The 23565-nt window shown below is 38.9% G+C and overlaps 1 protein-coding gene across 7 annotated transcripts in view; it reads left to right on the plus strand.

Moving 5' to 3' along the window:
• The window catches only part of PRKCQ (protein kinase C theta), a 158255-nt gene that overhangs the window by 80253 nt on the left and 54437 nt on the right, over positions 1-23565 (plus strand). For all 7 annotated transcript variants that reach the window (XM_049704793.1, XM_049704779.1, XM_049704775.1 and 4 more), the window contains one exon: positions 1081-1254. In XM_049704793.1, the coding sequence (XP_049560750.1) occupies positions 1081-1254 (174 nt within the window). The remainder of the gene's footprint in view (positions 1-1080; positions 1255-23565) is intronic.

Genomic DNA, 23565 nt, shown 5'->3' on the forward strand with positions numbered 1-23565 from the left:
TTGTTTCTTAGATTCCAGTAACTGTCATTTAGAGAGCATTTTACAGTTCACAAATCACTTTACCACCTGGTATTTGACTTTCACAGCAGTCCTGTAAGTCAGCAGTGTGTTGATAGTTACCGCTTTTACACATTCGGGAACTGAAGCAGCCCAGGGAGGTTAATTTGCCCACATTCCCACAGCTAGTAAGTATCTGTGAAATGAGGCCTGAGCTGGGGTTTTCTGTCTCCAAATGCCATGTCCTCACCCCTGTCAATCGTCTGTGGCTGCATCATTTGCAAAAGTGAAAGTTGGTGAAACTCTCCATTACATGCCATCTGGTGTCCTTTCTTATAAGATTCATGAAATCAAGTGGAAAAAGTAAACTCTGGAGTCAGATTTCCCACTGAGTAGCTCCATGAATTTGAGAAAGTTACCCTTTGAGCCTAGTTTTTTAAAATTATTACTATCTATCTGTGTTGCAGAGTGTTCTGAGCTAAGAATTAAATAGATACTAAAATTAGATAGCACATGTGAAGCACATGGCAGAATGTCTGACACATAGTAGGTCTTGAAGATAATATTAGTGTCTGTGCCATCAGAGGAAATGCTGTGCATTCTATAAGCACATCAGGAAAGCTCAGTTCCTCACATATTCTTTTTTTGCCTTGAAAAAGTGGCTAAAACTTAGAGTAAGGTTTTATGCTCATTTTCAGTGATACTTCAAGAACAATCAAGTCCTCCTTCCACTACTTGCTGCTGCTTCCTTCAATACATATTTGCCTCTGAATGTTTTTATAAACTTACTCAGGTCCCTGGGTAGACAGGGCACACTTTTTTAAATAGAATTTCTCAGTGGCTGAGAATAACCCATCCAATTGCACCACAGTTTTGTGAAACCCTTTGAAAGGTAGAGAGAGGATGAAACCGTTCTGTATCATCCCACACCTGTGAAGCTCTATTTGTCTCCATAAAGAGGGTGGAGGAGGATTGGAGAAGTCGTCTTTTCTCACCCAATACATCTCTCTCAGGACTTCGTGACTCTTCTTTAATGAGCGTGAATCCAAATTCTAAAATAAAGTGTCTTCCCCTTCCCTCTAGGTCTTCCTAGCGGAGTTCAAGAAAACCAATCAATTTTTCGCAATAAAAGCCTTAAAGAAAGATGTGGTTTTGATGGACGACGACGTGGAGTGTACAATGGTAGAGAAGAGAGTTCTCTCCTTGGCCTGGGAGCATCCGTTCTTAACGCACATGTTCTGTACGTTCCAGACCAAGGTAAGGCTATCCTTCATCTCTACCTCTCACCCCAGTAAATCTGGGTGCTCCTGGCAGCCCTCATCTGGAGACATGGGATACTCTCTCCGTATATTTCTTCCATCCATCCAAGTAAGTTTCTTCTGCGCTAAACACCATTGAAATATTACTTAGAATTTTTTAATGTAGTTGATCGGGAAAGGGCCTTACTTCTGGATTTGTTTTTTAGAACTTGGTTTAACTTATATAAGCAGTATGTGACTTGCTTAACAAGGCAGTGCTTTGTGAGAGGGAAAAAGTGACATCTGTTTGTTCATCTACCATATGTGAAGAGATGAAAGTTGGAAAAATAGATCAAAACCTGTGTGCACTGTTATTTTCCTTTATAAGGCCAGTAGAAGATCATCCTTTAGAGCGGGCTTCATCAGTGAGGCCCTGAGCATTGTGGTAAAAGGGTGAATTTTGTCAGAAGTGTCTCTTCTGGGAGAATTCTCCTCCTGATCTCCTTTTTCCTTAAAATTAAAAAAAAAAAATTTCGTTTTTGACTCATTTTAGAAAATTTGGAAAGTGGTTATATGCTCAGAGAAGAAATCATTTTAGAAAATTGATTTTAGAAAATTTGGAAAGTGCTTATATGCTCAGGGAAGAAATCATTTTTAGAAAATTGATTTTAGAAAATTTGGAAAGTGTTTATATGCTCAGAGATCATTTTAGAAAATTTGGAAAGTGCTTATATGCTCAGAGAAGCAAATCATATGTAATCCCATCACTTGGGTATACTCACTGTTAATACTTCTAAGTTTGTCCTTCTAGATTTTTCCCCCATTAGATTTTTAAAGGTAAAAATAATGACCTATTGGAAATACCTCCTGTTCTGTAACTTGCATTTTCAACACTCTCTACATTTCCTCACATCTGTGGGTATTCTTCTACAATTTATCTAATTAGGCTACTTCTAAATTTTGTTCTGATTCGAATAACACTGAAATGAATATCCTTGTAGTTCAGTCTTCCTGCACAAACATAATGATTTTCTCTTTTTATTTTTCTACCCTACTTGACCCTATATCCCTATGTATGTAGCCTAGAATAATCAGCAGACCCATGTGGAACCATATGGTTAAGGTCCAAAGGACATGAGGAGTTTTGTTCTCTTTCAAGCCTTGATGAGAATGTCCTACCTTAGGACAAGTAACCGAGGACCTCAAGATGCCTCCAGCCACAGGAGGCGTTAGTGGGGAAACTGGGAGTCAGCCAGAAAATGTGGACGGTCACTAGGGGTTTCATCACCACTTCTCCAGCTCCCAGTAGCTTCTCAGCAAGTGTTTAATTAGGGAATAAATGAATAAATATACTTGGCTAAAATAAAGAGAAACCAGACCATGAAAAAGCACTCAATGATCATATACTGTATTCAAAGCATTGTGAAGGATACAGAACGAATACAGTTCCTGACCTGGAGAATTTCATACTATAAAAAAGTAAAGAGGCAAGAATGACACTTCTAACAGTGGTGAGTAATATTAATTGCAGAATGCAGACTCTAAGCACCAGAGCTGAGAAAACTAGAAAGTAGAATTTGAATAGAAATTAGAATAGGCAGAAAGGGTCTTGGACAGCAGAGGTGTAGGGGCTATAAGAAGGCATGAAGGAATAAAGGGATTATGATAAGCTCTTTAAAAGTAGGCTTATGTTTTCCAGCAGGAAGGAGTTTGGAATTTCTGATAAGGAGGGTTAGAAAGATTTCCTGCTAGAAATTTCCTCCTGGAGATCGTAAATATCTGCTGGTCTGGGATGGTGCAGATATTTTACTGGAAGACAAAGTAAGCAACTCTGTCCCACTCTCCTGGTCTGTGTTCTAGATTTGCTGTGGTTACTTACAATCTCATTTTTTCCTCTTGAAATATTGTGGGACTTTTATCAAAATACTAAATACACCTCAGACCAGGCTTCTAGGGGCATTATGTAATCAAGTTTCACTCGGCACCTTTCCCTGCTGTTTTTATATATTTGTTTGTATCATTGTTTTCGTACCGTGTAGGGAAGGCTGTTGTGAATCCCACTTTGCAGAAAATAGGTATGTTTCCTTCTCTGATTGTCAGTTAGAGCCTCAGGCAGTGTTTGCTTCTTTCCCCGTTACAGGAAATGCTCTTAAGATTTCAAGCCTATGTAATGCTTTACCAAAACCAGAAAAGTAAATGCATGAGAAAAAGTGTCAGAGAATGTACATATCAAATGTAAAAACGACTGTCTCACTACTTAGATTTCAAGGAATTGAGTCCTTTTAGAAATAAGAGATGTGGGGGGGGGGCAGGGAGAGGCAAAGCTTACATTATACTTTCTGAAGGACCCTGATTTGAGATGTCCTGATTTTTTAATTTTATTCATTTTTTATTGAAGTATAGTTGCTGTACAATATTAAGTTATAGGTGTACGATATAGTGATTCATAATTTTTTAAGGTTATACTCCATTTATACTTATTATAAAACATTGGCTAGATTCCCTGTGTTGTACAATATATCCTTGTAACTTATTTTATACTTAATAGTACTGATTTGTTCTTCAAACCTTGTATGTCAAACAAAATAACCAAGTGCCACAAGTGAGTGTAAATAGCAGCAGTCGATATGAATCATGATTTCCTCTGGGTGATTTTTTAATGTAGTCAGTTGGGAAAGGGCCTTACTTCTGGATTATTTTGTCTGCTTGCTTATTTTTTAGAATTTGGTTTAACTTATATAACAACGAGGATTCCAAGCATATGTGACTGCTTAACAAAGCAAAGATTGCTTTGGCTCTTTGGGGTCTTTTGTGGTTCCATACAAATTTTAGGATTATTTGTTCTAGTTCTGTGAAAAATGCCGTGGGTATTGTGATAGGTATTGCATTAAATCTGTAGATTGTTTTCCGTAGTATGGACATTTTAACAATATTAAGTATTCTAATCCATGAACACAGGATATCTTTCCCCATTTCTTTGTATCATCTTGAATCTTCTACATCAGTATCTTTTAGTTTTCAGACTACAGGTCTTTCACGTCTTTAGTTAAATTAGTTCCTAGGTATTTTATTCTTTTCTGATGCAACTGTAAATGGGATTGTTTTCGTACCTTCTCTTTACGCAGTATACAGAAATGCAACACATTTCTGCATATAAGTTTTGTATCCTGCAACTTTATTTATAAAGTCTAATATTAGTTTTTTCACAGTTTCTTTATGGTTTTCTATGTATAGTATCATGTCATCTGCAAATAGTGACAGTTTTACTTTCTTTTTTCCAGTTTGGATATCTTTCGTTTTCTTGTCTGATTGCTATGGCTAGGACTTCCAATACTATCTTGAATATAAGTGGTGAGAGTTGGAATCCTTGTCTTTTTCCTGATATTAGAAGAAAAGCTTTCAGCTCTTCACTGTGGAATAAGTTGTTAGCTGTGGGTTTGTCATATATGGCCTTCACTAAATATGTTGAAGTGTATTCCTTCTATACCCACTTTGATAAGAGTTTTTATCATGAATGGATGTTAAATTTGTTTAAATGCTTTTTCTGTTATCTGTTGAGATGATATGGTTTTTGTCCTTCGTTTTGTTAATATGGTGTATCACGTTGACTGATCTGTAGATATTGAACCATCCTTGCATCTCTGGGATAAATCCCACTTGATCATGGTGTATGACTCTTCTAATATATTGTTCAATTTGGCTTGTTTATATTTTGTTGAGGATTTTTACATCTGTATTCATCTGGGATATTGGCCTGTAATTTTTGTGTGGTGTCTTTGTCTAGTTTTAGCATCATGGTAATGCTGATCTCATACAATGAGTTCAAAAGTATTCCTTCCTCTTTAATTTTTTTGGAATATTTTGAGAAGGATAGGTATTAACTCTTTTTATATATTTGGTAGAATTCCCCTGTGAAGCAATCTTGTTCTGGACTTTTGTATGTTGGGAGTTTTTTTTTTTTTCCCTACTTATTCAGTTTCATTACTGATTATCAGTCTGTTAGATTTTCTGTTTCTTCCTGATTCAGTCTTGAAAGATTGAATGTTACTAGGAATTTATCCATTTCTTTTAGGTTGTGCAATTTGCTGGCATATAATTGTTTATAGTTGCCTCTTATGATTCTTTGTATTTCTGTGGTGTCAGTTATAGTTTCTCTTTCATTTCTGATTTGATCTGGGCCATCTTTCTTGATGAACGTGGCTAAAGGTTTATCAGTTTTCATTATCTTTTCAAAGAATCAGCTCTTAAGTTTAAGTGATCATTTCTACTGTTATTTTTTGTCTCCATTTCATTTATTTCCACTCTGATCTTAATTATTTCCCTCCTATTAACTTCAGGCTTTATTTCTTTTTATAGTTCATTTAGGTGTCAAGTTCGGTTGTTTGAGATTTTTATTTCTTGAGGTAGGCCTGTATTTCTATGAACTTTCCTCTTAGAACTGCTTTTGCTGTGTCCTGTAGACTTTGGAAAGTTGCATTTCCATTTGTCTCAAGGTATTTTTTATTTCCTCTTTGATTTCTTCAGTGACCTATTGGTTATTTAGTAGTATGTTGTTTGGCCTCCATTTGTTTGTGTTTTTTGCAATTTTCTTCTTTTGATTTCTAGTTTCATACCATTGTGGTCAGAAAAGATGCTTGCTATGATGTCAGTCTTGTTAAATTTACTGAGACTTGTTTGGTGGCCTAACATAACCTACCTGGAGAATGTTCCATGTGCACTTGAAAAGAATCTGTATTCTGTTTTTGGATGGAATGTTCTGTATGTCATTTAAGGCCAGTGTTTCTTTATTGATTTTTCTGGTTGGATGATCTATCCATTTTTGAAAATGGCATTAAAGTCCCCTATTATTATTGTATTACTTTCAATTTCTCCCGTTATGTCTGTTAATAGTTAGGTGCTTCTATGTTGGGTGCATAAATATTTACAAATGTTAAATCCTGTTCTTAGATTGACCCCTTTATTATTATGTAATGTCCTTCTTGGTCATTTGTTACAGTATTGTTTTAAAGCCTATTTTGTTGGCTATGAATATTGCTACCCCAGCTTTCTTTTCATTTCCATTTGCATAGAGTATCTTTTTCTATCCCCTTACTTTCACTCTGTGTGTGTCTTTAGGTCTGAAGTGAGTCTCTTGGAGGCAGCATATAGTTGGGTCTTGTTTTTTGTTTTTAATCCATTCAGCCACTATGTTTTGATTGGAGCATTTAGTCCATTTACATTTAAAGTGATTATTGATAGATATGTACTTAGTGCCATTTTGTTAATTGTTTTCTGGTTGTTTTTATAGCCCTTCTCTGTTCCTTTCTTATTCTCTTTGCCTCTTTCCTTGTGGTTTAATCATTTTCTCTAGTGTGATGTTTGTGTTCCTTTCTCTTTATTTTTTGTACATCATAGGTTTTTTTTTTGTTTGTTTTTTTGTTTGTTTTTTTTGCGGTATGCGGGCCTCTCACTGTTGTGGCCTCTCCTATTGTGGAGCACAGGCTCCAGACGTGCAGGCTCAGCGGCCAGGGCTCACGGGCCCAGCCGCTCCGCGGCATGTGGGATCTTCCCGGACCGGGGCGCGATCCCACATCCCCTGCATTGGCAGGCGGACTCTCAACTACTGCGCCACCAGGGAAGCCCCATCATAGGTTTTTGATTTGCAGCTACCATGAAGTTCATCTCTCTCTCCCGTATATGTATATGAGTTTATTTTAAGCTCAAAGTCACTTAAGTTAGAATGCATTCTAAAAGCACTACATTTGTACTCTCCTTGCCAACATTTTGGTTTTTATGTCATATTTTATGTCTTTTTGTGTATCCCTTCACTTCTATTGTAGTTATAGTTGATTTTACTACTATTGATTTTACTACTTTTAGCCTTCATGCTAGTTTAAGTGGCTGTTCCACAGCCTTTCCTATATATTTTCCTTTACCAGTGAGATTTTTTCTTTCATATATTTTCATATTTCTGTTTATGGCCTTTTTGTTTCACTTACAAAAAATGTTAAAGGGTCTTCTTTAAGGCCAGTTTAGCAGTGATGAACTACGTTAGTTTTCACTTGTCTGGGAAACTCTTGATCTTGTCTTCAATTCTGAATGATAACTTTTCCAGGTAGAGTACTCTTGGATATAAGTTTTCTTCCTTTTAAGTTTTTTCCTTTCAGCACTTTATCATGCCACTGCCTCTGGCCTGCAAAGTTTTTGATGAAAAGTCAGCTGACAGTCTTATAAGGGTTCACTTGTAGGTGACTAGTTGCTTTCCTCTTGCTGCTTTTTCTTATCTTTAATTTTTGCCATTTTCATTGCAATGTGTATTGGGGTATATCTGTTTGGGTTCATCTTGTTTGGGACTCTCTGCTTCCTGGGCCTGGATATCTGTTTCCTTCACCAAGTTAGGGAAGCTTTCAGCCATTTTCTTTTCTCCTCCTGGGACCCCTATAATGTGAACTTTAGTAGGCTTGATGTTGTGCCAGAGGTACCTCAAACTATCATTTTTAAATTTTTTTTCTTTTTGCTGTTCTGTTTGGGTGATTTCCACTCTTCTGTCTTCCAGATTGCTGATCCATTCTTCTGTATCGTCTAATCTGCTATTGATTCCCTGTAGTGTGTTTTTCATTTGTTATTGTAGTCTTTGGTTCTGATTGGTTCTTTCTTATATTTTCTGACTCACTGTTGAAGTTCTCATTGTGTTCCTTTATTCTTCTTTCGAGCTCAGTGAATATCTTTATGACCATTACTTTGAACTCTTAAATCCAGGTAATTTACTTATCTCTATTTCATTAGGGTGTTTTCCCCAGGGTTTTATCTTGTTCTTTCACTTGGAACATATTCCTCTGTCTCCTCATTTAGTTTGACTTTCTGGTTTGTTTCTATGAATTAGGTAAGACAGCTACGTCTCCTGGTTTTAAAGGTGGCCTTGTGTAAGGAGCATCCCCTGTGTGGGCTGGGCAGCTTTGGCAGTCTGGTTGGGTCAGGCTCAGCCTAGGGGTGAGGGGGGCTGGAACTGGAGCAGGTATGGGCCAGGGGGCGGGGGTGTCTCTGGGCAGGGTGTCCTGTGGCCACCCTGGCAGGATGGCTGGAGCAACATGAGCCACAGTGGCCTAGGATATATACCACACCAAAGCCACCCCGGTAGCATGGCTGTAGCTAGTGCAGGCCTGGGCATGATACGGTGGCCTTGGCAGGCTGGCTACAGTGTCTGGACTGTTTTTCCATCCATGCACAGCACCTCCAACCCTAGAGAGAGTTCCAGCAGTTCCCCATGTGTTTGGCAGATGCTCTAAGGTTAGTAAATGGATTTCCTTCAAATATGGTCTAAGTGTCCTTTAAATTGCTCGGGTTTTTTTTTCTCACTGTGCACCAAGGTGGGCAAGTCTGTGCACAGGCCTCTCAGTGGTATCCCTCTCTACTGCAGATCGCTGTGTCAGGGGTGTTTCCTGTTGATGCTGGGTCTTGGTCCCTCTGTCATTTCTTGTGCAGAAGCTGTTCAATCAGCTCTTTGTTCTTCAGGAGAAATTGCTTTCTGTGTAGGTGTACATCAGTGTGTCCGTGGGAGGAATCTTTTAACTGTACTCACTAACAAATTAAAATCTATTAGAAACAACTTAATCATAAAACCTTGAAAATACATGTCATAAATTACTTTAGAAAGTCACTGTTAAATTAATTCAACAAATGTTTCTTGTTGACCTGCTAAGTTCTATGTTTCCCCAACAGAGGCAAGACTCAAACTATATGGGGATTAAATTAGAAAACTATTTCCTTTTGCTACCTAATTCTAAGTAGTAAATAGAAAAATACAAGTTCTAGCTTGGAAGAGTAGTATTCTGCTTTCTTGATTTTAAGATACCATCAATAATTAGATGGCCTGTTTTTTTTTTCTTTTCATTTTAACATCTTTATTGGAGTATAATTGCTTTACAATGGTATGTTAGTTTCAGCTTCACAACAAAATGAATCAGTTATATATATACATATGTTCCCATATCTCTTCCCGCTTGTGTCTCCCTCCCTCCCACCCTCCCTATCCCACCCCTCCAGGCGGTCACAAAGCACCGAGCTGATCTCCCTGTGCTATGCGGCTACTTCCCACTAGCTATCTACCTTACGTTTGGTAGTGTATATATGTCCATGCCTCTTTATCGCTTTGTCACCGTTTACCCTTCCCCCTCCCCATAGCCTCAAGTCCATTCTCTAGTAAGTCTGTGTCTTTATTCCTGTTTCACCCCTAGGTTTTTCATGACATTTTTTTCCCTTAAATTCCATATATATGTGTTAGCATACGGTATTTGTCTCTCTCTTTCTGACTTACTTCACTCTGTATGACAGACTCTAGGTCTATCCACCTCATTAAAAGTAACTCAGTTTCGTTTCTTTTTATGGCTGAGTAATAATCCATTGTATATATGTGCCACATCTTCTTTATCCATTCATCCGATGACGGACACTTAGGTTGTTTCCATCTCTGGGCTATTGTAAATAGAGCTGCAATGAACATTTTGGTACATGACTCTTTTTGAATTATGGTTTTCTCAGGGTATATGCCCAGTAGTAGGATTGCTGGGTCATATGGTAGTTCTATTTGTAGTTTTTTAAGGAACCTCCATACTGTTCTCCACAGTGGCTGTATCAATTTACATTCCCACCAACAGTGTAAGAGGGTTCCCTTTTCTCCACACCCTCTCCAGCATTTATTGTTTCTAGATTTTTTGATGATGGCCATTCTGACTGGTGTGAGATGATATCTCATTGTAGTTTTGATTTGCATTTCTCTAATGATTAGTGATGTTGAGCATTCTTTCATGTGCTTGTTGGCACTCTGTATATCTTCTTTGGAGAAATGTCTATTTAGGTCTTCTGCCCATTTTTGGATTGGGTTGTTTGTTTTTTTGTTATTAAGCTGCATGAGCTGCTTATAAATTTTGGAGATTAATCCTTTGTCAGTTGCTTCATTTGCAAATATTTTCTCCCATTCTGAGGGCTGTCTTTTGGTCTTGTTTATGGTTTCCTTTGCTGCGCAAATGCTTTTAAGTTTCATTAGGTCCCATTTGTTTACTTTTGTTTTTATTTCCATTTCTCTAGGAGGTGGGTCAAAAAGGACCTTGCTGTGATTTATGTCATAGAGTGTCCTGCCTATGTTTTCCTCTAAAAGTTTGATAGTTTCTGGCCTTACATTTAGGTCTTTAATCCATTTTGAGCTTATTTTTGTGTATGGTGTTAGGGAGTGATCTAATCTCATACTTTTACATGTAGCTGTCCAGTTTTCCCAGCACCACTTATGGAAGAGGCTCTGCTTCTCCACTGTACATTCCTGCCTCCTTTGTCAAAGATAAGGTGACCATATGTGCGTGGGTTTATCTCTGGGCTTTCTATCCTGTTCCATTGATCTATATTTCTGTTTTTGTGCCAGTACCATACTGTGGCTTTGTAGTATAGTCTGAAGTCAGGAAGCCTGATTCCTCCAGCTCCGTTTTTCGTTCTCAAGATTGCTTTGGCTATTCGGGGTCTTTTGTGTTTCCATACAAATTGTGAAATTTTTTGTTCTAGTTCTGTGAAAAATGCCAGTGGTAGTTTGATAGGGATTGCATTGAATCTGTAGATTGCTTTGGGTAGTAGAGTCATTTTCACAATGTTGATTCTTCCAATCCAAGAACATGGTATATCTCTCCATCTATTTGTATCATCTTTAATTTCTTTCATCAGTGTCTTATAATTTTCTGCATACAGGTCTTTTGTCTCCTTAGGTAGGTTTATTCCTAGATATTTTATTCTTTTTGTTGCAGTGGTAAATGGGAGTGTTTTCTTAATTTCACTTTCAGATTTTTCATCCTTAGTGTATAGGAATGCCAGAGATTTCTGTGCATTAATTTTGTATCCTGCCACTTTACCAAATTCATTGATTAGCTCTAGTAGTTTTCTGGTAGCATCTTTAGGATTCTCTATGTATAGTATCATGTCATCTGCAAACAGTGACAGCTTTACTTCTTCTTTTCCGATTTGGATTTCTTTTATTTCCTTTTCTTCTCTGATTGCTGTGGCTAAAACTTCCAAAACTATGTTGAATAAGAGTGGTGAGAGTGGGCAACCTTGTCTTGTTCCTGATCTTAGTGGAAATGCTTTCAGTTTTTCACCATTGAGGACGATGTTGGCTGTGGGTTTGTCATATATGGCCTTTATTATGTTGAGTAAAGTTCCCTCTATGCCTACTTTCTGCAGGGTTTTTATCATAAATGGGTGTTGAATTTTGTCAAAAGCTTTCTCTGCATCTATTGAGATGATCATATGGTTTTTCTCCTTCAGTTTGTTAATATGGTGTATCACGTTGATTGATTTGCGTATATTGAAGAATCCTTACATTCCTGGAATAAACCCCACTTGATCATGGTGTATGATCCGTTTAATGTGCTGTTGGATTCTGTTTGCTAGTATTTTGTTGAGGATTTTTGCATCTATGTTCATCAGTGATATTGGCCTGCAGTTTTCTTTCTTTGTGACATCCTTGTCTGGTTTTGGTATCAGGGTGATGGTGGCCTCGTAGAATGAGTTGGGGAGTGTTCCTCCCTCAGCTATATTTTGGAAGAGTTTGAGAAGGATAGGTGTTAGCTCTTCTCTAAATGTTTGATAGAATTCGCCTGTGAAGCCATCTGGTCCTGGGCTTTTGCTTGTTGGAAGATTTTTAATCACAGTTTCAATTTCAGTGCTTGTGATTGGTCTGTTCATATTTTCTATTTCTTCCTGATTCAGTCTTGGTAGGTTGTGCCTTTCTAAGAATTTGTCCATTTCTTCCAGGTTGTCCATTTTATTGGCATATACTTGCTTGTAGTAATCTCTCATGATCTTTTGTATTTCTGCAGTGTCAGTTGTTACTTCTCCTTTTTCATTTCTAATTCTATTGATTTGAGTCTTCTCCCTTTTTTTCTTGATGAGTCTGGCTAATGGTTTATCAATTTTGTTTATCCTTTCAAAGAACCAGCTTTTAGTTTTATTGATCTTTGCTATCATTTCCTTCATTTCTTTTTCATTTATTTCTGATCCGATTTTTATGATTTCTTTCCTTCTGCTAACTTTGGGTTTTTTTTGTTCTTTCTCTGATTGCTTTAGGTGCAAGGTTAGGTTGTTTATTCGAGATGTTTCCTGTTTCTTAAGGTAGGATTGTACTGCTATAAACTTCCCTCTTAGAACTGCTTTTGCTGCATCCCATAGATTTTGAGTCGTCGTGTCTCCATCGTCATTTGTTTCTAGGTATTTTTTGATTTCTTCAGTGATCACTTCGTTATTAGGTAGTGTATTGTTTAGCCTCCATGTGTTTGTATTTTTTACAGATCTTTTCCTGTAATTGATATCGAGTCTCATAGCATTGTGGTCGGAAAAGATACTTGATACAATTTCAATTTTCTTAAATTTACCAAGGCTTGATTTGTGACCCAGGATATGATCTATCCTGGAGAATGTTCCATGAGCACTTGAGAAAAACGTGTATTCTGTTGTTTTTGGATGGAATGTCCTATAAATATCAATTAACTCCATCTCATTTAATGTATCATTTAAAGCTTGTGTTTCCTTATTTATTTTCATTTTGGATGATCTGTCCATTGGTGAAAGTGGGGTGTTAAAGTCCCCTACTATGAATGTGTTACTGTCGATTTCCACTTTTATGGCTGTAGTATTTGCCTTATGTATTGAGGTGCTCCTATGTTGGGTGTATAAATATTTACAATTGTTATATCTTCTTCTTGGATTGATCCCTTGATCATTATGTAGTGTCCTTCTTTGTCTCTTGTAATAGTCTTTGTTTTAAAGTCTATTTTGTCTGATATGAGAATTGCTACTCCAGCTTTCTTTTGGTTTCCATTTGCATGAAATACCTTTTTCCATCCCCTTACTTTCAGTCTGTATGTGTCTCTAGGTCTGAAGTGGGTCTCTTGTAGACAGCAAATATATGGGCCTTGTTTTTGTATCCATTCAGCCAATCTGTGTCTTTTGGTGGGAACATTTATTCCATTTACATTTAAGGTAATTATCGATATGTGTGTTCCCATTTTCTTAATTGTTTTGGGTTCGTTATTGTAGGTCTTTTCCTTCTTTTGTGTTTCTTGCCTAGAGAAGTTCCTTTAGCAGTTGTTGTAGAGCTGGTTTGGTGGTGCTGAACTCTCTCAGCTTTTGCTTGTCTGTAAAGGTTTTAATTTCTCCATTGAATCTGAATGAGATGCTTGCTGGGTAGAGTAATCTTGGTTGCAGGTTTTTCTCCTTCAACACTTTCGATATGTCCTGCCACTCCCTTCTGGCTTGCAGAGTTTCTGCTGAAAGATCAGCTGTTAACCTTATGGGGATTCCCTTGTGTGTTATTTGTTGTTTTTCCCTTGCTGCTTTTAATATGTTTTCTTTGTATTTAATTTTTGACAGTTTGATTAATATGTGTCTTGGTGTATTTCTCCTTGGATTTATCCTGTATGGGACTCTCTGTGCTTCCTGGACTTGATTAACTATTTCCTTTCCCATATTAGGGAAGTTTTCAACTATAATCTCTTCAAATATTTTCTCAGTCCCTTTCTTTTTCTCTTCTTCTTCTGGAACCCCTATAATTCGAATGTTGGTGTGTTTAATGTTGTCCCAGATGTCTCTGAGACTGTCCTCAGTTCTTTTCATTCTTTTTTCTTTATTCTGCTCTGCAGTAGTTATTTCCACTATTTTATCTTCCAGGTCACTTATCCGTTCTTCTGCCTCAGTTATTCTGCTATTGATCCCATCTAGAGTATTTTTCATTTCATTTATTGTGTTGTTCATCATTGTTTGTCTCATCTTTAGTTCTTCTAGGTCCTTGTTAACTGATTCTTGCATTTTGTCTATTCTATTTCCAAGATTTTGGATCATCTTTACTATCATTATTCTGAGTTCTTTTTCAGGTAGACTGCCTATTTCCTCTTCATTTGTTAGGTCTGGTGGGTTTTTATCTTGCTCCTTCATCTGCTGTGTGTTTTTCTGTCTTTTCATTTTGCTTATCTTACTGTGTTTGGGGTCTCCTTTTTGCAGGCTGAAGGTTCGTAGTTCCTGTTGTTTTTTGTGTCTGTCCCCAGTGGCTAAGGTTGGTTCAGTGGGTTGTGTAGGCTTCCTGGTGGAGGTTACTAGTGCCTGTGTTCTGGTGGATGAGGCTGGATCTTGTCTTTCTGGTGGGCAGGTCCATGTCTGGTAGTGTGTTTTGGGGTGTCTGTAGACTTATTATGATTTTGGGCAGCCTCTCTGCTAATGGGTGGGGTTGTGTTCCTGTCTTGCTAGTTGTTTGGCATAGGATGTCCAGCACTGTAGCTTGCTGGTCGTTGAGTGAAGCTGGGTGCTGGCGTTGAGATGGAGATCTCTGGGAGATTTTCGCTGTTTGATATTATGTGCAGCTGGGAGGCCTCTTGTGTACCAGTGTCCTGAAGTTGGCTCTCCCACCTCAGAGGCACAGCACTGACTCCTGGCTGCAGCACCGAGAGCCTTTCATCCACAGGGCTCCTTAATTTGGGATGATTCGTTGTCTATTCATGTATTCCACAGATGCAGGGTACATCAAGTTCATTGTGGAGCTTTAATCTGCTGCTTCTGAGGCTGCTGGGAGAGATTTCCCTTTCTCTTCTTTGTTCTCACAGCTCCCAGGGGCTCAGCTTTGGATTTGGCCCCGCCTGTGCGTGTAGGTCGCCGGAGGGCCACTGTTCTTTGCTCAGACAGGACGGGGTTAAAGGAGCTGCTGATTCGGAGGCTCTGGCTCACTCAGGCCGGGGGGGTAGGGAGGGTCACGGAGTGTGGGGCGGGCCTGCGGCGGCAGAGGCCAGCGTGACGTTGCTAGCCTGAGGTGCGCCGTGCGTTCTCCTGGGGGAGTTGTCCCTGGATCCCTGGACCATGGCAGTGGCGGGCTGCACAGGTTCCCCGGAAGGGGGTGTGGATAGTGCCCTGTGTTCGCATACAGGCTTCTTGGTGGCAGCAGCAGCGGCCTTAGCGTCTCATGTCTGTCTCTGGGCTCCGCACTTTTAGCCGCGGCTCGCGCCCGTCTCTGGAGCTCTCTTAAGCAGCGTTCTTAATCCCCTCTCCTCGTGCACCAGGAAACAAAGAGGGAGGAAAAAGTCTCTTGCCTCTTCGGCAGGTCCAGACTTTTCCCCGGACTCCCTCCCGGCTAGCCGCGGTGCACTAACACCCTGCAGGCTGTGTTCACGCCGCCAACCTCAGTCCTCTCCCAGCGCTCCGACAGAAGCCGGAGCCTCAGCTCCCAGCCCCGCCCACCCCGGCGGGCGAGCAGACAAACCTCTTGGCTGGTGAGTGCTGGTCGGCCTGATCCTCTGCGCTGGAATCTCTCTGCTTTGCCCTCCGCACCCCTGTTGCTGTGCTCTCCTCCGCGGCTCCCAAGCTCCCCCACTCCGCCACCCGCAGTCTCCGCCCGCGAAGGGGCTTCCTAGTGTGTGGACACTTTTCCTTTCACAGCTCTCTCCCGCTGGTGCAGGACCCATCCCTATCCTTTTGTCTCTGTTTAGTTTTTTCTTTTGCCCTAACCAGGTACATGGGGGATTCCTTGCCTTTTGGGAGGTCTGAGGTCTTCTGCCAGTGTTCAGTAGGTGCTCCGTAGGAGTTGTTCCACGCGTAGTTGTATTTCTGGTGTATCTGTGGGGAGGAAGGTGATCTTTACTCTTCCGCCATCTTCCCGGAAGTCACCGCCCTGTTTTCTTGATACACAAAATTATTTTAAAAACTGGAAGCCATCTCCCAATTTCAGAATTATCTAAATGTGAATTAACATGTATGTCAATTAGAAATTGCATTGGCTGCTAGTAACAGGGATAGAAAATAACAATGACTTACATGAGATAGAAGTGTTTTTCTCTTCATATAAAAGGAGTTACATACATGGTTCAAAGCAAGTATGACAGTTCCATGGTGTCAGAGATCCAGGAACCATCTGCTCCCTGTTCCATCATTTACTGTACTGAGTTCCTATCCTTAAGGGTACTCCTCAGTCCAACATGGCTAGAGCCCAGCCCTCACAGCCACATTCTGGGGAAGAAAGAACAACCCCATGCCAGCTTAGTCTTCTTTCTTAAGTCACTTTTCCCAAAGGCCCACAAAAAACTGCTGCTTACCTCTCTCTGACTCTTCTATAGCTGTAAGGAAAGCTGGAAAGTTGAATCTTAAGCACATTGTCATCCAGAATATATATATATATATTTTTTTTTACTAAGAAAGGGAGGCAACCAGCCATTTCTGCTCCAACATATATATTAAAATAAAAATATGATTAAAACTAGGTTTACTGAAGCCTATTTTGTGCCAGACAGTTTCCTAGGAAGTTTAAATATATTATCTCATTTAATTCTATAAACCCAATGAAGTAGATATTATTACTCTATTTTACCTATGAGAAAACTGAAGCTAAGAAAGATGAACCTTGCCTTAAGGCCACTCAGCTGGAAACGGGAAACAGCAATCAATCTTACCATATGTCTTTGTCCAGATATGGGCCTCCTATATATTCATACCATGTCTTAGTGACATGTTATCTCTGTAGTATCTAAATGTTCACCTACAGGGGAAAAAAACACAGAAAAATAGTTTTCCTCTCTTTTTAATTATGCTAGATTAAAAGTTCAATAACTCAAGTACACAAAGTTTCCCTGATCTATCTCTGATAACCCTAGGTGAAAATAACAGGGTTTGGAAAGAAAACACAAAATTCAACTGAGCAAATTTAGAGATCTAATTATCTTTCTTTCAACAATTCATGAATTGAGCAGCATCCGTCTAGCAAACAGAAAGGAGCTCCGAGGACCTGTATGAAATGGAAGACTTAAAGGCAGAAAGTAGGGAGTGACAAGGAAAGAGCAGATTGTTTCAGTCAAGGTCACCTTCCTTAGATGGATGTCCTCACTGGTGCTGATCAGGAAGTTCCAGACTGACTGGTTAAGATTACATTCCTGGGGATGTTTGGAATTGCAGTTAGCTTACGTATTAAGTGCCAGTTTGGAGATGTGGGCTTAGCACAAGTGATTCCATTTGGGGACTGTCGTCTCTTTTCTAACAATCACACCCCCTCTTTTGCCTCTTTTGATCAGACCCTCAACTTAACTGGGAGATGTGATCAAAATTTAAGGTATTAGCACCACTCCCAGCTACCATTCTGAAGTTCTCATGGTTTTTGATGGTCCTTTGTGTGGTGTTCATAGGTCAGGATGTTTTTTTTACTTCATCGGTGGTATTCACAGGCCACAGAGTTCAGGGTCACAATTTCTAAGTCAGTCATTCTCTTCATTCCTTTCTTGAAGTTCCACTCTTAGGGAGATCATTTAGTTGGTGGTCAGTGGCTGCAAACATGAATTTAAAGCCTTTAAAAGAATACAGCATTCCAGGGAGATCACTATGATTATGAAAAGTAGGATAATTCCCAATATCTGGAGTGCGCTTCAGCCCCAAGACCCAAACTAATCAATATCAAATAAGTCAAAGAAAGACCCCATTGAAAGAGTCACCTGTTTAAGGCAAGTGGCTTGTTCAGTATTTTTATCTAACTGAGCCTCGACTTCCTCAGAAGTGTTCATCCAGGTGCAACAGGTTGCCTTGGCCGAGTGAAGTAGGGCCCTGACAAAGAAAGGGTTTGCTTCCCCTTAGCCTCGTGTCCCTTTCTTTGTATACAAAGCCTGGATACAAAGTTCCCCAGGTTTGGGGTTATTAGCCAGAGAGAGGGAAACAGACCAGAGGGTCTCTAACATCATGGATAGATCAGAGTTTTTGATGATAAATCCAGCAATCTAAAAGGATACCCCCCCACACACACCCCAGCAATGGCCTGGGAGATACGGATGATGATGTTATCTTTCCAGGCCAGTGCCAGAGTAAACGCTGAAGAAGAGAGGGTGTCAAGTAGTTGTCCAGCAGTCTACCTCAACATCGGCTACTTCTCAATTCGATTTTGAGGTCTTCAGTGGGTGTACAGTACCCAACATCCGGTGGGGACTTCTTCAGTTGTGAGATAGGTACCCAAGGTTCAAGCCCCTGCAGGTTGGCTGCCATCAGGTTAGTGAGGAAGATCTGGTAGAGTCCCTTCCAAGGAGACACAAGGGCAGTCTTTGTTCTTAGTGACTCCAAATCAGAAGGGTGGGAGAAAATTGGAAACATGAGTTTGGAGAGTCACAGCCAGTTAACTGAGGGAACTAGAAGTATTCAAGATCCAATCCAGTTTACAGGTATATAACAAAACCTCAAAAACAATTACCAGGATTAGAATCTAATATCTACAAAGATACAGTTTTCCTCTGTATCATCACCATTTTTTTAACCAAAGATAATTACAGTAAACCTCATTCGTTTGCATTGAACTTGGCCTGATTAATTACGTAAGTGCAGCAAGAATAGTGACTGACCATTTAAGCTCTTTTAAAAACTGTTTTCTAGAAAGGAATCTCCGAGTGAACTCTTAAAGCCTCTGAGGCTTTAAGCTAAGCCAAAGTCTCACAGTAAGATTTTACCGGCAATACCTATAGCTTTGGGTGAATTTCTCTCTCCTTGAGCTTCCTGGAACCTACCAGGAAATTACCTTTCTTACTCACCTGGTTAGCTCCCAGGAACCTTGGTACCAGAGTACCAGTCCAAATTTTCCAAGGGACTTTACTGACTCCCTAAAGTCAACCTTAGTTATTTAAATCTGTCTGGTCATATCTGAGTCTATACACATCTCTCTCACATATAACGTTCCAGTCAAGGTCTGGGTAATATAACCAGTGTATCCAATTGTGTCCTGTTACAAAAACAGACTCTCACTGAACTTAACGTAAATAACTATTTTTCCATAAAAAGAATACTTGAGAGTTTCTGGATTCTGGAGGAATGAGAGAAAAAGTAAGTGTTTCATCTTTGTTTACAAAAGTATACTTTACCTAATTATAAGTCATGATAACTCAAGAGGTCTCAAATCTGGAAAAACAAAACATTAAAGTACCAGCAGTATTTCAAATAAGTCATAACAATTCTAATCATCGTCCTCAGTTCATTCAGTCCTGTGTTATTAATTCTTGTTCTGCTTGAATCCAGTTTTTTCCATTAGTTCTGGGAATTTTTACCGAGTTCAGTTTTGTGATGTAAAGTTATCATTAACCTGTGTTTGCCATAGTTTGCTCCATAAATCTCTTCAAAGATGAGGCACTTTTTTTTTTTAACATCTTTATTGGAGTATAATTGCTTTACAATGGTGTGTTAGTTTCTGCTTTATAACAAAGTGAATCACTTATACATATACATATGTCCCCATATCTCTTCCCTCTTGCGTCTCCCTCCCTCCCACCCTCCCTATCCCACCCCTCTAGGTGGTCACAAAACACCGAGCTGATCTCCCTGTGCTACGCGGCTGCTTCCCACTAGCTATCTGTTTTACGTTTGGTAGTGTATATGTGTCCATGCCACTCTCTCACTTTGTCCCAGCTTACCCTTCCCCCTCCCCATATCCTCAAGTCCATTCCATAGTAGGTGTGCATCATTATTCCCAACTTGCCCCTAGGTTCTTCTGACCAATTTTTTTTTTATTATTCCATATATATGTGTTAGCATATGGTATTTGTTTTTGTCTTTCTGACTTACTTTACTCTGTATGACAGTCTCTAGGTCCATCCACCTCACTACAAATAACTCAGTTTCATTCCTTTTTATGGCTGAGTAATATTCCATTGTATATATGTGTCACATCTTCTTTATCCATTCATCTGTTGATGGACACTTAGGTTGCTTCCATGTCTTAGCTACTGTAAATAGAGATGCAATGAACATTTTAGTACATGACTCTTTTTAAATTATGATTTTCTCAGGGTATATGCCCAGTAGTGGGATTCCTGGGTCCTATGGTAGTTCTATTTTTAGTTTTGTAAGGAACCTCCATACTGTTTTCCATAGTGGCTGTATCATTTTACATTCCCACCAACAGTGCAAGAGTGTTCCCTTTTTTCCACACCCTCTCCAGCATTTATTGTTTGTAGACTTTTTGATGATGGCCATTCTGACTGGTGTGAGATGATATCTCATTGTAGTTTTGATTTGCAGTTCTCTAATGATTAATGATGTTGAGCATTCTTTCATGTGTTTGTTGGCAATCTGTATATCTTCTTTGGAGAAATGTCGATTTAGGTCTTCTGCCCATTTTTGGATTGGGTTTTTTGTTTTTTTGATATTGAGCTGCATGAGCTGCTTGTAAATTTTGGAGATTAATCCTTTGTCAGTTGCTTCATTTGCAAATATTTTCTCCCATTCTGAGGATTGTCTTTTGGTCTTGTTTATGGTTTCCTTTGCTGTGCAAAAGCTTTTAAGTTTCATTAGGTCCCATTTGTTTATTTTTCTTTTTATTGCGGCTTCTCTAGGAGGTAGGTCAAAAAGGATCTTGCTGTGATTTGTGTCATACAGTGTTCTGCCTATGTTTTCCTCTAAGTTTGATGGTGTCTGGCCTTACATTTAGGTCTTTAATCCATTTTGAGTTTGTTTTTATGTATGGTGTTAGGGAGTGTTCTAATTTCATTCTTTTATATGTAGCTGTCCAGTTTTCCCAGCACCACTTACTGAAGAGGCTGTCTTTTCTCCACTGTATATTTTTGCCTCCTTTATCAAAGATAAGGTGACCATATGTGCATGGGTTTATCTCTGGGCTTTCTATCCTGTTCAACTGATAAATATTTCTATTTTTGTGCCAGTACCATACTGTCTTGATACTGTAGCTTTGTAGTATAGTCTGAAGGCTGAGAGCCTGATACCTCCACCTCCGTTTTTCTTTCTCAAGATTGCTTCGGCTATTCGGGGTCTTTTGTGAAATTTTTGGTTCTAGTTCTGTGAAAAATGTCAGTGGTAGTTTGATAGGGATTGCATTGAATCTGTAGATTGCTTTGGGTAGTAGAGTCATTTTCACAGTGTTGATTCTTCCAATCCAAGAACATGGTATATCTCTCCATCTATGTGTATCATCTTTAATTTCTTTCATCAGTGTCTTATAATTTTCTGCATACAGGTCTTTTGTCTCCTTAGGTAGGTTTATTCCTAGGTATTTTATTCTTTTTGTTGCAATGGTAAATGCGAGTGTTTTCTTAATTTCACTTTCAGATTTTTCATCATTAGTGTATAGGAATGCAAGAGATTTCTGTGCATTAATTTTCTATCCTGCTACTTTACCAAATTCATTGATTAGCTCTAGTAGTTTTCTGGTAGCATCTTTAGGATTCTCTATGTATAGTATCATGTCATCTGCAAACAGTGACAGCTTTATTTCTTCTTTTCCGATTTGGATTCCTTTTATTCCCTTTTCTTCTCTGATTGCTGTGGCTAAAACTTCCAAAACTATATTGAATAATAGTGGTGAGAGTGGGCAGCCTTGTCTCGTTCCTGATCTTATTGGAAATGGTTTCAGTTTTTCACCATTGAGGATGATGTTGGCTGTGGGTTTGTCATATATGGCCTTTATCATGTTGAGGTAAGTTCCCTCTATGCCTACTTTCTGCAGGGTTTTTATCATAAATGGGTGTTGAATTTTGTCAAAAGCTTTCTCTGCATCTCTTGAGATGATCATATGGTTTTTCTTCTGCAATTTGTTAATATGGTTTATCACATTGATTGATTTGCGTATATTGAAGAATCCTTGCATTCCTGGGATAAACCCCACTTGATCATGGTGTATGATCCTTTTAATGTGCTGTTGGATTCTGTTTGCTAGTATTTTGTTGAGGATTTTTGCATCTATGTTCATCAGTGCTATTGGTCTGTAGTTTTGTTTTGTGACATCTTTGTCTAGTTTTGGTATCAGAGTGATGGTGGCCTCGTAGAATGAGTTTGGGAGTGTTCCTCCTGCTGCGTATTTTGGAAGAGTTTGAGAAGGATAGGTGTTAGCTCTTCTCTAAATGTTTGATAGAATTCGCCTGTGAAGCCATCTGGTCCTGGGCTTTTGTTTGTTGGAAGATTTTTAATCACAGTTTCAATTTCAGAGCTCTTGATTGGTCTGTTCGTATTTTCTATTTCTTCCTGGTTCAGTCTTGGAAGGCTGTGCATATCTAAGAATTTGTCCATTTCTTCCAGGTTGTCCATCTTATTGGCATATAGTTGCTTGTAGTAATCTCTCATGATCCTTTGTATTTCTGCAGTGTCAGTTGTTACTTCTCCTTTTTCATTTCTAATTCTGTTGATTTGAGTCTTCTCCCTTCTTTTCTTGAAGAGTCTGGCTAATGGTTTATCAATTTTGTTTATCTTCTCAAAGAACCAGCTTTTAGTTTTATTGATCTTCGCTATCATTTCTTTTTCATTTAGTTCTGATGTGATCCTTATGATTTCTTTCCTTCTGCTAACTTTGGAGTTTTTTTGTCCTTCTTTCTCTAATTGCTTTAGGTGTAAGGTTAGGTTCTTATTTGAGATGTTTCTTGTTTCTTAAGGTAGGATTGTAGTGCTATAAACTTCCTTCTTAGAACTGCTTTTGCTGCATCCCATAGGTTTTGGGTTGTCGTGTTTTCATTGTCATTTGTTTCTAGGTATTTTTTGATTTGCTCTTTGATTTCTTCAGTGATCTCTTGGTTATTAAGTAGTGTATTGTTTAGCCTCCATGTGTTTGTATTTTTCACAGGTTTTTTCCTGTAATTGATATCTAGTCTCATAGCATTGTGGTCGGAAAAGATACTTGATATGATTTTAATTTTCTTAAATTTACCAAGGCTTGATTTGTGACCCAAGATATGATCTATCCTGGAGAATGTTCCACGAGCACTTGAGAAGAATGTGTATTCTGTTGTTTTTGGATGGAATGTCCTATAAATATCAATTAAGTCCATCTTGTTTAAAGCTTGTGTTTCCTTATTTATTTTCATTTTGGGTGATCTGTCCATTGGTGAAAGTGGGGTGTTGAAGTCCCCTACTATGATTGTGTTACTGTCGATTTCCCCTTTTATGGCTGTTAGCATTCGGCTTATGTATTGAGGTGCTCCTATGTTGGCTGCATAAATATTTACAATTGTTATATCTTCTTCTTGGATTGATCCCTTGATCATTATGTAGTGTCCTTGCCTCTTGTAATAGTCTTTGTTTTAAAGTCTATTTTGTCTGATATGAGAATTGCTACTTCAGCTTTCTTTTGATTTCCATTTGCATGGAATATCTTTTTCCATCCTCTCACATTGTCTGTATGTGTCTGTAGGTCTGAAGTGGGTCTCTTGTAGACAGCATATATATGGGTCTTGTTTTTGTATCCATTCAGCCAGTGTATGTCTTTTGGTTGGAGCATTTAATCCATTTACATTTAAGGTAATTATTGATATGTATTTTCCTATTACCATTTTCTTAATTGTTTTGGGTTTATTATTGTGGGTCTTTTACTTCTCTTGTG

This window comes from Orcinus orca, chromosome 2, assembly GCF_937001465.1.
Source record: "Orcinus orca chromosome 2, mOrcOrc1.1, whole genome shotgun sequence".
In the NCBI taxonomy this organism is placed as follows: Eukaryota; Metazoa; Chordata; class Mammalia; order Artiodactyla; family Delphinidae; genus Orcinus; species Orcinus orca.